At 32.4% G+C, this 16,157-nt stretch overlaps 1 protein-coding gene and 1 non-coding gene across 2 annotated transcripts; both read left to right on the plus strand.

Moving 5' to 3' along the window:
• The first annotated feature begins 1,585 nt into the window (after window positions 1-1,585).
• On the plus strand, window positions 1,586-1,701 carry LOC114164904. The gene has a single exon (XR_003599639.1). It is a non-coding gene; the product is annotated as a U5 spliceosomal RNA (small nuclear RNA).
• Window positions 1,702-9,211: 7,510 nt separating this feature from the next.
• On the plus strand, window positions 9,212-10,688 carry LOC114164664 (probable sarcosine oxidase). Its single transcript, XM_028049401.1, has one exon. The coding sequence runs from the start codon at window positions 9,311-9,313 to the stop codon at window positions 10,490-10,492; it is 1,182 nt and encodes a 393-aa protein (XP_027905202.1). The 5' UTR covers window positions 9,212-9,310; the 3' UTR covers window positions 10,493-10,688.
• Window positions 10,689-16,157: the final 5,469 nt, after the last annotated feature.

Consider the following 16,157-nt stretch of genomic DNA (forward strand, 5'->3'; position numbering starts at 1 on the left):
TACCTATTCACATTTAAAAATTTTCAAAATTTCATATGCATTTAGTTCTTACAGTGCAAAATATTAAAATCACCCTGATATCCAACACCTTTTACATTATTCTTTAACACTTTGAATTAAAAAAAATAAACTAACATAACAAAAACATTCCACGAATTAAAATATAGTGTAAAATAATGAAAACTACCATATTAAATTAAAATATAATAGAAAATATAAAAAAAACACTTAAATATAAAAATTGTTTGTCGTTGTAACATCCCGATTTCAGCAGCTTAAAACTAATAAAAATAGGAAGTTTCATCATAGTTCCAAAACAGATAATCCAGTGTACACAATATTTAATACAGTCTTACAAAAGGTATGATTATAAAAATATATCACTTATACACTTAAACTAAACTAATAAACTATGTACTACTGACCACTGCTAAAGCTCCCACTGAAAACCTCCTCTTCAACACTAACACGATGGTTCTTCATCCTCTAGAAGTGTCTTTGACACTGCAACCACATCTGCTCCCACCGAATAGGTGATCATCGCAAAAGAAAACATACAACACAAGACAGGAACACAAAAAGCAAGGGTAAGCTAATCTGATTAAGGAATCATGCAGTTCAATTATAAACAGAAACCATGCAATCTTTCTCATTATCACCAAAATCATATAGACCACCACAACATATATACATGACTCTAGACTCAATATCCGGATTATGTAAGCGACATCGGATCTCTTGGTGGCTTGCACCTGTGACGGTTTCCAAACTCTGCAGAGTCTGGACACATGGAGTATTCACCTGACCGTTCCCAGGTGGGTAAGTCCCCTCCACGTCTAGACTAGATCAAGTCCAACGACGAGGACCTCCTGGTACTCCTCACGACATAATCCATTCTGCTCTATTTGAGCTTGAATGATTATTGGAGTTTCAGGATACCAACCATTATAGATTCCTTACATCCTTACACACACTACAATTCCACTTGGATTTCCCTTGAAATTCTATTTCAACCTCATCTTCTCATAATTTGTATTCATCCAATTAATCATACAATACATCAATGGTAGACATGTCAAAGTATATGGTTGGCCTACCACGAGCCGGATTGAAAATGAGTGAACCCAATCCGACTCACTTTATGGTGAACTAAAAATTTTGTAACTCAGTTCAACCCACCACGAATTGATGGATTAAGTGGGTTGACTCCTCAATCTACATAAAAAGAATTATTTATTTATTTATTAATATTCAAATAAGATGTGTTTCGGTAACAGAAAAGAATTTAAGCAAAGAAGAAAAAAGAAAAATCAGATCTTACCAATTTCAAACAGTATTTTATAATAAAAAGCTTTAGGTTCATCACTGGAGAAAGCATTGCAGAAAAAAAAAATGACATTTTAAATGACTTTGGGTTGAAAGAGGAAAAACCTAAAATAAAAGATACTCTGGACTTAGCCGCATGACAGGTACTGTTTGTGTTTGTGGTGTTCGCTACTTGTTGAAAGCCCACACAGCTCAATACAGAAATTGGAAATCAATTATATGTTATAAAATGAAAAAGCTTGGAATGTCAGAAGCACGGAGCCGTGTGATAAATACAAAGCGAACTATTCTTTCGTCTTTTACTAAAGAATACCGTGTATTTGTCACATTAAGCGGCATACGCTTATTTTTGTAAAGGGATCTTTATTAGATCCTGCAATTATAGTCTAAGGTTAGATGTTATTTTGTATTGGGAAGCCCAATGTCTATATTCGTATATTTGTGATTATAAATTTAAGATACATAAATTTTAATTTTATTAAATATTAATGATAATTTTTTTATTTTTCCTTTTCTATTTTTTTATTAAACATTTATTTTTCTATTTTTCTTTTTTACTTTAATATTTTCTTTATGATTTATTGAAAAATAATTTTATAATAACAAAAAGATAGATCTTTAATATAAATAATATAAATATAATTTTAAAATATATAAAAATATATAAAAATATATAAAAAAATAAAAAACAAAAATTCTGGTTACGATTTTTAGAAATCTGTGTTATTGAGAAACCGGTGTTATAAAATTGGAATATGGAATTTCATTTTTGGAGGTGCAGGCTTCGAAGATTTTAATTTATAACTTACTTTTATTTTTTGAAGGATATAATAGTCTTTACGGTTAAACTTGAAGGTGTAGGAAGAAAAATCATGGATGCAGGAAGAAAAACTCTTCAGTTCAATATGTAAGCCCAGTATTTTATCTCTGTACCTTTTGTGCTTAAACAAGCCCAATTAAAGTTCTTCATATTTGTGTGGGGTGTCTTTCTTCATGTTATACTTACCCCTTTGTTTGGATAAAAAATTGGTATCTGCAGTTGTCTTACTTTAGTGACTTTAATGTTAGACTTAGATCCATTTTTTCTTACTAATGAAACAATATTTGGATTACCATATATATAAAATGTTAAAACATTATTATCAAAATGATCTATATTTTAGTAAAAATAATTAAATATAATATATTTCATCCAATAATCTATCTTTTACCAAATAAAAGTTTCCATGTGAAACAATTAGGGGTTAAATTATGATGTGTGTTTAAATTCATGGAAACAAAATCTGTGTATTGAAAATTTTGTGCAAAATATTGTTGGTAGATTATGTGAATGAGAAAAGAAGTGGGTGAGAGTGATGTCTCATTTGGTACAACTAGTGCTATATTCATGATTGTAAGTGTGGTTGAATTGTGGTCCTTCTTCCCTTTTCTATTATCGTTCCTCTTCAAATTGGTTAAGTCTCAGCGGTTGAGGCATGAAACAAGTTGTGCATAAATGGACCATTCAAATTTACTCAGTTTAAAGACACTTTTTTTTTTATATAAATAAAATATAATTCTTTATTCTTTATTAAGTGGTTTAATACTCACATTCTTTGAATTACTTTCTTCTTATTAACTTTTTTTTTTTTTAACTTTTAGCTGTCTGAAATCTGAGACCAAATGAACCATTACTATATGAGCAAAAAATTGGAGAAGGAGCAAACGACAAATTTTTGAGTCGTTTTACGAAACAAAACAATTGACTTCAAAAAACATGGACATGTGTGCGTGGATCCGAGTAGATCTCACGTCAGACACATGTGTTTCTATTCTCAGATATAATTTTTTATTATCAGAAAGTACTAATATATTAAATAATAAATTATATTAGATTATAGTCTGATTTTTAAAAACACAATAATAATATTAATATACCAGCTATTTTTTTTGTATTTATAAGTTAAAAAGATAATTAAAATAAGTATGAGAAGGTGAATATTTACATCTGAGGTAAGCTAAAATTTCTTCATAGAATTAATTCTTAAAAAACACATTACAAAATTAAAAAATAAATGCATATTTTAATTATATTTTTCTTTAACTTTTATTGACTTTGAATTTTAAATAACTTGACACTATTGCACTGAAACTGTAACTGATATTTAAAATAAAGATTTCAATAATAATAAAAGTTTATAAACAAAAGTTGAATAATATAATTTTATTAACACACATAAGAAAACAAATTTAAGTTTAATTCATTCTTATAAATTTTAAAATAAAGATTATTAAAAAATAAATTTGATTTTGCTTTATTTTCACACAAAAATTGATTTATAATATAAAAATTATCCCACTATAAATTAACTTATCGCTATTGGATATAGATTCTCCGTCGACAAATTCACATAAAAGTCATTACATTAAAATTTTGGTCTTATTTTAGTGTTTTTTTTTCTTTGACAAAATTTTATATAAAATAAAACAAATATATCTTTGATCTTAGTATTTATTTGACTAATCTATCGAGTCATTATCAAATCAATTGGGACGGTGCAAATATCGTAACTATAATTTTGTTTCTAAATTAATACATGTATATTAATATTAATATTGATCTCACACTAGTATGTGATAAGTTATAATAAATATTTAATGCACAAACTTATATTAATCATATTTAAATGGTTATATATATATATATATATATATATATATATATATATATATATATATATATATATATATATTTCGGTCTCGAATTTTAGGAGGATGAAAATTAAGAATAAATTATTTTTTTGACTCTTACACGGGTAGATATGTGTTTTTCTTTTTTGAAGTTTAGTAGTTCTTAGTTTTAAAAACAGTTTTCTATTTTTTCCTCTTTTCTTCTTTATATAGGTCTCCTACTTACCTGATTTGTAAAATGATGTGTTAGTGTGACAAAATATCAACAACCGATTTTTATTTTTTCGCTCGATATTAAATTCATTCCTTTTAGGAACGAACTACCCACGTCATTATCCAATTGACATATTTTTAATGAATCCTAATGAGCTCCACTAATAAATTACGTCATGGGCCTGACTCTTCAATGATGATGGGCCTATTTGTATTGGGTCCACATGAGGTCGGAATCCGATCACTAGCATTCCATCTACGTTCCATACAAAGTCAGAATCTGAGCACGGTCCAAATCTTGCTCATCACCTCGGCCTATGACTGAAACTCGTCGTTTTATGATAAATATTTATTGAGTCGGAATTAAAATGAGTATGTTGAAGTCGATCATTCTCTAGACGATAATATATATATATATATATATATATATATATATATATATATATATATATATATATATATATATATATATATATATATATATATGCATTTCAAATTAAGAATTTTTTTTATGTAAATATCACTATTGTTTAACTTAAAAAAAAGGTTATATATGTTTTTGGTCCCTCAAGTTTCAATGAAATTTGGAATTAGTCTCTCTTCGAAACTTTATATTAATTTAGTCATTCATCTTTAAAAATGCATGAATTTAGTCCCTTTTAACCATGTTTTGTTAAGTTTATCTAACGTTTCAAGTGAATTTCATGATATTATTTGAATTGTTTATACCGTTTAACACATTTTTGCTTAATTGTTAACTCAAATATTATCATAAAATATGTTTAAAATGTCAAATAAACTTAATAAAAATTAGTAAGAAGGACTAAATTAATGCATTTCTAAATATAAATGACTAAATTGGTATAAAGTTTCGAAAAGGGACTAATTCCAAAATTCACTGAAACTTGAGGGAGCAAAAACATATTTAACCCAAAATGAAATTTAAAGGCATGGAGGTTTTCTTTTTCATTATGGCAAATAAAAACACATTTTTTAGCCATAAATTAATAATAGCTATGTTAAAAAATATTTTGTAAGTTAAAAATGGTCAAGAAGTTTTGAAGATTCTTAAATTTAACGGTATAAAATATTTTGCCACGGTTTAAAAAATTCAAAAAAATGCAAAACTATAAAGTTATAATGGGGTGAAAAAGAACATTATGTTGAATATTTATTGAATAAAAAGACTACTGAACGCAAATCTAATATTAAATATGAATGGAATGATACTAAATATAATAAATATTATTATTGTGTGATAAATACATACGTCAAGTAAATACGCATATGTAATATTAACTAATAGTGTAATTTTAAGTACATGTTAAATTTAATATATAAATAATAATATTATTTAATATTTATATGAATATTGTACTAATAAGGTTTGTTTTTATTGTATTTAAAAGGTTAAAATATCTTTTTGGTCCCAATTTTTGTCAAATTTTTTCAAATAAGTCCTAATTTTGGTTTTGTGTTCAAATAGGTCCCAATTTTCGTCAAGTTTGTTCAATTGGGTCTTTTTTCGCTAATACCGTTTAAATCATTAACGGTTATGAACAGTGACTGCCACGTGTCACTTCGTGGTTTTTTTGACATGTGGCACGTGACAGTCACTATTCATGATCTCTAATGATTTAAACGGTGTTAGCAAAAAAGGACTCAATTGAACAAAATTGAGGAAAATTGAGATCTATTTGAACACAAAACCAAAATTAGAACTTATTTGAAAAAACTTATGAAAATTGGGACCAAAAACGTATTTTAACCTATTTAAAAAGTATATATAATGTATTATTTAATATTTATATAAAATCTACATTAATAAAGTGTAACTATATTAATTATATATTATGTTTAATGAATATAATAAATAATATTAGTTAATGATTATATCAATATTACGCTCATAGCATTTATTAAATACAACATTAAATATTTTCATGTTGTAAATTAGATTTATTATTCTCAAAATAACGTATAATGCGAAAGACCCACGATTAAGGGTAGACAAAAAATTCAATTTTTATGATCCAATCCATTTTTTTTATGATCTAATCCATTCTATTAAAAATTCAATCCATTTAAAATCCATTTTATTGAATCTGGATATCAATCTAATCTACAGTTTATATATTTTATGGATTGAATATCCATTCTCGAAATCTAAATTTTCAAAATGGATAATCCAAAATATTCAATCCAAATTTTCACTTTATATTTTTAGTTAAGTTAGGCTAAAGGTTGAGACGGACTAGTCCAAATTTAGTCGTATTTGATTGAGTTGGCGTGACCCTGTACAAAATTTGGCCGAATTAGGCCAAATTTTGTCAAGTCGGTCTCGATCGAGATTTCACCCAATTGGTCCTGGACAAAATTTGGAAGTATTCGGCCAAATTTATCAAATTCTTTGGTGTCAGCCCTATGAACATAAATTTGGATCCACATCCATTATTTGGATCCAAAATGGATGTGGATTAGATTTTCAATAGGGCTGACACCATAGAATTTGGCAGATTTTTTGTCGAGGCCATCAAGGCCAAATTTTAGCATGGGATGAACTTGGATGACTTTCAAACAAATTTCAGTCGGAAATTTCAATCGAGGACGACTTGACCAAATTTGGGCTAAGGTCGACTCGACAAAATTCGGCCAAATTTTGATCGAGACCAAATTCGGCCAAATTCTGTCAAGTCGATCCCGATCAAAATTTGGCCCAGCTAGTCTTGGACAAAATTTGGAAGTATTCGGTTGAGTTCACCCCTACCCAAATTTGACTGCATTGGGCTAAGTTGACCTAGAAAAAAATTGACCGTATTCGGCTGAGAAAAACGCAACCAAAATTTGCTTGTATTTTAGCCTAGTTGGCTCCAGTCAAAATTCGGTCGAATTCAAATGAGTTGGCCCCGATTGAGATTTGGCCGAGTTGGCCCTGGCCCAAATTGGTCGTATTCGGCTGAGACGGCATAGGATGAAATTTGGCCGTATTCAAATGAGTCAGTCATGATCGAAATTTGGCCGTATTCAACTGAGTCGGCCACGGCCAAAATTCGGCCGAATTCAGTCGACTCGGCTCTGGTCAAAATTCGGTTGTGTTGGCCTCGACCAAAATTTGATCGAGTTGGTCGTGGCCTGAATTTGGTCGTATTCGACAGAGTCGATCGTGACCGAAATTTGGTCATATTTAGGCGAGTCGGTCCTGGCCTAAATTTGGCCAAATTCAATCGAGTTGGTCATGACCAAAATTTGGTCAAGTCGGCACTTGCCCAAATTTAGCCGTATTCGGTCGAGTAAGTCCTGAACGAAATTTGACTATATTCAACTTAGTCGGCTGTGATAAAAAATTGGCCATGTTCAGTCAAGTCGGTCCCGGCTGACGAATTTAATGGAGTCAACCCTGACCGAAATTTGATTGATCAGGCCCTGGCCCAAATGTGACCATATTTGGTCAAGTCAGCTCTGGCCAAAATTTGGTCGTATTAGGCAAAATCGGCCCTGACTGAAATTCAGTCGAATCCAATCAAGTCGATCTCGACTGAAATTTTGTCAAGTCGACCTTGGTCCAAATTTGGTCACGTCGTCCCCGACCGAAATTCGTTTGAAAATCATCCAAGTTCATCCCATGCTGAAATTTAGCCTCGTTGGCCTCGACAAAAAATCTGTAAAATTCTATGGTGTCAACCCTATGGACACAAGTTTTAAAAAATTTAATTTGAATTTATTTTGTGAAAAATGGATTTTGGATTTTGAATTTAATCCAAATATTTAGATCTTGATTTAAACTTGATCTAAATATTTAGATCTGGATTTTTAAAAAATTCAATCTATTTTTTTTGAAAAAATGAATTTGGATAAAAAATCTAATCTAATTATTTGGATCCAAAATGAATGTGGATTGGATCATTAAAAATTCAATCCATAATCACCCTAACCACGATGGCTATCTAACAACTAAGACAACGAAAAAATATTGTTATTACATACCTTAATCTCTCTCTTGTTTTTACATTTAACATATTTATACTATCTTCATCCAGAAAATCAGATTACTCATACCACATTTATTTGAAAAAATAAAAATAAATATAATATATGATGAATATTTTTCTATTATACTAATTATGAAATTTGTATTAATTATGTGCAACGACGAGATGTTGAATTAATGGTCAGTTGATTTTTTTTAAATAATGATATATATATATATATATATATATATATATATATTAATAATTAAATAATATTATCTCCTCTTAACAATTTTAAATAATATAATTAATTAAATAAAACAAAAAAATTATTAAATGTATATTTAATGTGTCATTCCTTAAGTTATTGTAATCTAATTATGTAAAATTATCACCCTCTCTTCTTATACTCCTATTTCATTTATTTTTAATAAATACTTAAGGTCCACTCACTTTTTTCATTTGACATTTTTTTATCACATTACTAATTACATTCGTCTTTTTTATGTTTATTAAATCAATGTTTGTGATTCTTCTTTTATTTTTACTTCTAGGAAACAAAAAAGGATATTGTACTCATCCAAATAAAAACATAAGCCATTGCATGGCAGAAAAGTGTTAATAATCATGATACATTTCTTTGGATGCATAGATGAAATTAAAAAGTAGACGGTGACAAAAAGAAGAAAAAACAAAAACAAATTGACAATACGCAATAGAATGATAAAAATAATATATGTACGAACAAAAAAAGTGAGAGCAAATTCTGACAAAATTAAGAAAGAAACAAGTCTAATGAGTAGAAACACTGTAAGGCTTTGTTTGATTAAGGTGGAAATAGATAAAAACAAATAATGGTTTTGTTCCTTGATTTAATAAATTAAGCTATTTTCACTTTCATCAATTTTAAGTGTGTACGAGATTGAGCTTTTTTGTGTTATTTCTCTGTGATTTTAAAATATATTTTTTAACAAAGTTTTGTCGACGAATCTTTTAATAATGGACACCCTCAAAAGAGAGGAAAATAGGTGGCAGGGGAAAACAGAAGAATCTACCCTCTATATATTAAGGTATCCACACTCAGTAGCTTCGCATTTTGCAGTGAGTGGGAAGAGAGAGAGGGAGTATCAGACATGGAAGATTCCCAGTTTGACGTCATAATTGTCGGAGCTGGCGTCATGGGCAGCGCCACCGCCTACTACGCCGCCAAACGCGGTCTCAGGACCCTTCTCCTCGAACAATTCGACTTCCTCCACCACTGCGGTTCCTCCCATGGCGAATCCCGCACAATCCGCGTCACCTACATCCAAAAACACTACTACCCTTTCGTCATCGAGTCTTACAAACTCTGGCAAGAGCTCGAGGCCCAAGTGGGCTACCAGGTCTACTTCAAAGCCCAACACTTCGACATGGCCCACTCTCACGACCCCACAATCCGCTCCGTCGTCGACTACTGCCAGGCCCACGCCATCCCCTTCCAACTCCTCCGCCGCCGCCAGGTCGCGGAGAAATTCGCCGGCCGCATCGACATCCCGGAGGATTGGGTGGGCGTCTCCAACGAGTATGGCGGCGTCATCAAGCCGACCAAAGCCGTCGCCATGTTCCAGACACTCGCCTACAAAAACGGCGCCGTCTTGGTGGACAAAGCCAAGGTGGTGGACATCAAGAAAAACAAAGAGGGAGAGGGCGTGGAAGTTTTCACCGCAAGCGGCAAGAGATTCCGCGGTAAAAAGTGCGTGGTGACTGTGGGCGCGTGGGCGCAGAGGTTAGTTAAAACGGTTAGCGGGGTCGAACTCCCGATAGTGCCCGTGGAGACGAACGTTTGTTACTGGAGAATAAAGGAGGGGCAGGAAGGGAAATTCGCGTTAGGAACCGGGTTCCCTACGTTTGCGTCGTTTGGGGACACTTACATTTACGGAACACCAACGTTGGAGTTTCCGGGGTTGATTAAGGTGGGGGTGCACGGAGGGAACCCGTGCGACCCCGACAAGAGGCCGTGGGGCCCGGCGGTGATGATGGAGAAGTTGAAAAAGTGGGTGGAAGAAAGGTTTTCGGGCATGGTTGATTCCAGTGAGCCTGTGATAAAACAGTCTTGCATGTACTCCATGACACCGGACGAGGATTTCGTCATTGATTTCTTGGGCGGTGAGTTCGGAAAGGACGTGGTAATCGGAGGCGGGTTTTCGGGTCACGGCTTCAAGATGGCTCCGGTTATTGGGAGGATCTTGACGGAGCTTGCGGCGGACGGGGAAGCCAAAGGGTTTGATCTGAAACATTTTAGGATCGGAAGGTTTAGGATAACCTCCAAGATTTAGTATCTTCATTTATTTATCTGTCACATCACATCACATATCGTTTTTATCAACTTGCATTTATTTGTTTGTTTCCTTCAATGTTTATGTCGTGTGAGTCCAGGTTTGGTGATGTTTTACTACATCAAATTACATTAAACCTGCTCCGTTGTATTTAAATAAAAATTTAGTGAAAGTGCAAGCTACAAAATGAAACTCACAGATCGCGTAACAGCATTTATGGTGAATAGAATAAAATAAACATGTCCGTATTATAATACTCTACGGCTTGTACTATAAATGTGTTTTCATAACGTGAGAAATATTACAAAAGGTTCATTAATTATATTAACGATGCCATTATAGTAGGAAGGACTACAGAAAAGAAAATACAGCAACGGGGAATCTTGTGTGGCTAAAGGTATGCAGAGAAAATAATTTTTGCAGGAAAAAATTGATTTTATTTTTGTAATTTTTGAACATGACTATTTAGTGTGAGAAATGCGTGCAGAGGTGTACTGTGGAAAATATACTAAAATCCAAACACGAGACAGGCTGTCTATCACATGAAAGCGCTCCAATCACAGTAAGCCATGTTTTTTTAATTACATATATATATCAGTCACATCGGTTTCAAGCAATAATTTGTAATGCGGATTTGTGAAACACATGTTTATTTACATTTTTATAACTTGATTAGTATTTTTCAAACACTAGACCTTCAAGTACACACACACACCTATCGATGCATCTTCATCGGTTATGTTAAACTTACAGTAGTTAATAGGTTTTCTATCTTTAAGAAGCATGTGTTTTGAAGTAAATATATATCAAGGGGGTGTATTCAATTGAAATTTCAAAAAACTTTTTTTTGACGTAAAAGGTCTTCCAGATTTTAAAAAATATGGTAAGACAAATGTTTGTGGTTATGATTTTGTAATTTAGGTTTTCATTGATCTATGAAATATAAAATAATAAGATTTGACAATAGTTTAGGTAGTTGCAAAAATTTTAAAGATTCTTGCACTTCAAAAGTAAAATAATAAAGATGTGACGTCCCATTTTAATAGATTACTCTACCAAATAAAGCATCACAAAATTTTGATAACGAGAACTAATCAGATCAACATGAGACGTACGAAAAGTAACTATTACAGTCATCCATAGGAGTACTTAGAGGAAAACCTGGACATACAACCATGCCATAAGAAAACACAAATCTAAAAGTTTAACAGTCTTGCAAAAGGGTTGCCCTCAAGGCAACTAATACAAAAAGGCCTCATGGCCACGAACTACTCCTAAGACATCCAAGCAAGGAAATCTAGGCCGCACCGCTGCGTCTCCCGGATCCATCTCGAACCTCCCTCTCATCTACTCCCACCAGAAGGTGATCATCGCAAAAGAGAAAACATAACAGAAACAACACAAAATGCAAGGGTAAGCTAGTGCAATTTAATCTTATCATGGTATAAAAGAACCAGTGCGTAAACATTCCCAGACATACAACACAGAGGCACATAATTCATGCTATGACAAGCAAGCAAAACACTATGACTCGATTATCCGGATACATATATTAAGATCGGATTCACTGGACGCTTGCACTTGTGGTGGCCTCTACTGCTCTGCAGAGCCATTGCCAATGGGTTTCACCCTACCACGCACAAGGTTAACCTTCAAGCATCTAAGGCCATTATCCTGCCAAAGACTAAGGTCTCCCGCCACTCTCACCACTTGGGTCAGATTGCTCTACCTGAGACTCACTGACCCTTTAGAGTTTCGGGATGCGATCCTTACTTGAATCCATATCTTAATATATACACTACACGCCACCATGAGGTCTCCCCACGAGACTCGTGGAATTACGCCTATCACACCAAATTCATATTTCATACCATGTCCACCACCTTTGGCTTGAAACATCCAATTCTCATGCAAATTCTCAACCAACCAACCAAACAAAATCCATGTGTTATTCATGCCAACATACAAATTTTTAGTTCATAAGATTCAAACAACCACATAAACATATTCACATGCTTTAGGTTTTTAAAGGAAGGGGTAAATAAATAAATCACAAAACTCATCCATCAAACAGAGAGAGAAAACAGAATTGGAACCACCCGTTGTAGCAGCCTCGCTCAAGCTAGGAGTAGTCGCCCAGGCGAGAGGAGCTGTCTCGCTCAGGCGACTGGCTCTCGCTTAGGCGAGCCTACAACATTGGGTCCTGGAAGGTTTCACGATTTCTCGCTCAGGCGATGCTGTCTCGCCTGAGCGAGCTGGCTTGTCGCCCAAAAATGCAGCCCCTCGCCTGGGCGAGTGCTCGAGGCAGAACCAGGGTGAGCATTCTGATACTCTCGCCTAGGCGAGACGAGCTCGCTTGGGCGAGAATAGCAGAGTTCACCACTGTCAACCCACATGCAATGGCGGAAACAGCTCAGATCCACTCCCAAATTCACATGCAACTCCATTTCATTCAACAAAAGCACACCACACACGCATAAAAACATACAACGACCAAAAACAGCCAATAGTGATTTAAAACCAATGAATCTAGCTTCCCTTACCTTCGTTTGAGCTCCAAAAACAACCAGACCCTAACTAGGTAGCACAACAGCTCTAAGAACTATGACAGTGAGCTGAAACTGGAAAAAGAAGACAACACGAAGTTAAGAGTCTTAACCCTAACTTGACCCACGCGTTTTAAACAGAGTAAAGAGGAGAAGGAACGAACCCTGAGCTCTAAAGGTCAGCTTACCTGGAAAAAGGGGAGAGTTTTGCTAGCTCAAAGACGTGAGGATGGAGAGCCCTAGCAGAGAACTTGGCTTGAGGTGAAGAGAGGGAACAGAAGCTGGTTTCTGAAAAATGAAACAGAAAGGAAGGGGTTAGGGTAGGGGTCCTACTGAAGGGCTGGCCTTGGACCTCCGAAAAGGCCCGGCCCAAAACTTTATAGCACTGAAAAGGGGCTTACAAAAGATATTGTCCGCTTGAATGTATTAGAACATGTATCCATCAAGATAAGATAATTGTTGTCGATTAACATATATTCAAGATATTGTATGTTTTCAGATATTTATTTTCTTATGATTTTATCATAAGACACATCAGATGTTGGAAAGATAAAAAGACATTTAAATCACCTTAGAGTTTGATTAATTCTAAACGATGAGAGAGTATCGGCGTGATAAGAACATTTTGTTTATTATGAAATTTATTTTTATCTATTATTTTATTCTACAAACTTGCATGAGTTAAAATTACATTTTAGTGATATGCTTAGCAAAGTTACTTTGATATAAAAATAAATCGAAGCAAATGAAATACGATTTCTTCATGCTTTTTATGTTTATCTTTCTTAATATTTTTATTTGACCTAAGTGAAATTAATCGAATATGGATTATCTTACATCTTATATTGGTGTGAGGGAAATTGAGAAATGTTATGATATTGATAATTAATAATTGGAGCAGTATTAGTAAGATACATACATTAAATAAAATTTAAAGTGGTTAGAAATCTAGTATTAATTAAAAATAAAATCTATTTAATAATCTTTATCTTAAAAATTAATTTTATGAAGAAGAACTAAACTTAAACTCGTTTGTTATTAAATCAATATTTAGTTTTAGACCCTAGATATACATGAGTACATCTACTTCTAGTTGACATATTTACATGTGCATCTACTTCTTGGGCTTGTACCTAAGTTGGTATCAAATACTTCAAATTTATGGGCTTTATTTTTTCTGTGTCGTTTAAGGTTGTGCTTCTTCATTTTCAGAGGCCCATATTTTCTCTCTTTTTCCCTTATTTTTATCACTGTGGCCTGTTATGTTTAGGCTTTGATACATTGTTCGAACGGGTCTTTCATGTTTTTCAAATTTTGCAAGATTTGATATAGTTTGCAGAGCTACTAACATTTTGAACTCATAATTTTACCGTATCTATACAAATAGAATTGAAGTTAAAGATTTGATTATATATATATATATATATATATATATATATATATATATATATATATATATATATATATATATTTAAGTTATTTAATAGAACTTCAACTAATAAGAGAAATGGAAAAATAATAACCTAATATATAATAAAAATCGTTGAAAATCCTAAATATGATGGTTTCTTAAGGGATACAATATTAACAAGATTCATCAGAAAAATACAACACCAACAAACATCAGTTTAACTCATAAATTTTAAGATAGCGAGTATCATACTTGAATTTCCAATAAAATTAGTATTGAAATATTTTCAATTAATTTTGTTGAACAATTTGAAGCTTCAAGATATGATGATAAACAAATAATTTAAGCACTATTAACCAAGTTCCATTTGTTTAACCTAAAAGTTGTATTTTTGACGCAAGAGCTCACCAAATTGATTTTAAAAGAATGGATATGGGAATCTTTATTATGGAGTTACAACTTGCAAATTGCAGAAAGTCCAATAATTATTTCCTTAGTGCACAACAGATCGTGTTGGTTGTTATTTAAGAATGATTTAGGTCAAAATCTGAATAAGATATAGTTTTATGTTGACGGTGGACAAAACACTTGCACAATGGGATGCTCCATTGATTAGTAAAATATATGAACAACAACTATGAGTTAGACTTTGTGCTTCAGATTCTGATAAGGATTTTAATAATGTTTAAAACATCATAGGATAACTAAAATATGGCATTAAAAATAAGGGGTCCTATCCAACACTACATAGAATTATGATAATTGTTTTATTAGCAAGATTATATGGAACAAGGAATCAAATCCTCCAACATATCCTTCTAGAATGTATTTTATAGCGTCGTGAATTGATTGAATAACCTATCAAAACCCTATCTCATTGTATAAAAATAAATTATCATATTTTTAACAGTTTTTTCAGCGTATAAAATATCTGTTTACTTTGATAATTAGAATTATAAGAAAGAAAACATTTTCTTTTTGTCGACGAATCTCCGATTAACGCGTGGTGTATTTGATACCGATTAATCGCAGTGAAGTATTTAAATTTAAAATAAGTGGCACCGTTAAAATAAAATACTAAAATGCACTTTGTGAGATACAGATCATAAGGGCTTTTGTGAAAGAGATTTCTTCTATCTATAAGATGCCAATCTCACACTCCACTATTACAAAATTTATGCTTAAAGTTTGTACTAATATATTTTTTCATTTTTTAAGATTTTACTATTTATATACTAGTATATATTCTTATATCAGAATAAAAGAACTCATCAACAATGTCATAAATATTATAAAAGCTAAAATATTGTCAATATAAAATGTTAGAACCACCCCGATACATTGTACGTTTATCACATTATGTTTTCTAAAAGACTCATATATATGTTTCACCAAGCACAAACATATATGGTATATAACTAAACCTAGAAAAAACTCAAATGAAAAAATAATAAAGGTTTATCCACAATTTATAAACTGTTTTATTTTTTTTATTCATTTAAAGTTTATTTTTAAATAAAACTTAGAGGACAAAAAATTCTATCGAACTAAGTATGGCAAAATAGACCGGGTCTAACAGCCAGCCCGTCAAGCCATATTAAAAAGGATAGATTAGGTTGAAGATTTCAACTCGTGAGTCCATTCTAATCCATCCTGCCAATTTGACAGGACAAAATACGATTCGGCCTATCTCGACCCATTGGTCCAT

The sequence above is a fragment of the Vigna unguiculata genome, chromosome 9 (genome assembly GCF_004118075.2).
Source record: "Vigna unguiculata cultivar IT97K-499-35 chromosome 9, ASM411807v1, whole genome shotgun sequence".
Lineage (NCBI taxonomy): Eukaryota > Viridiplantae > Streptophyta > Magnoliopsida > Fabales > Fabaceae > Vigna > Vigna unguiculata.

Coding starts and splice junctions, on each gene's coding strand:
- LOC114164664 (XM_028049401.1), top strand. CDS start 9,311: ATGGAAGATTCCCAGTTTGACGTCATAATTGTCGGAGCTGGCGTCATG.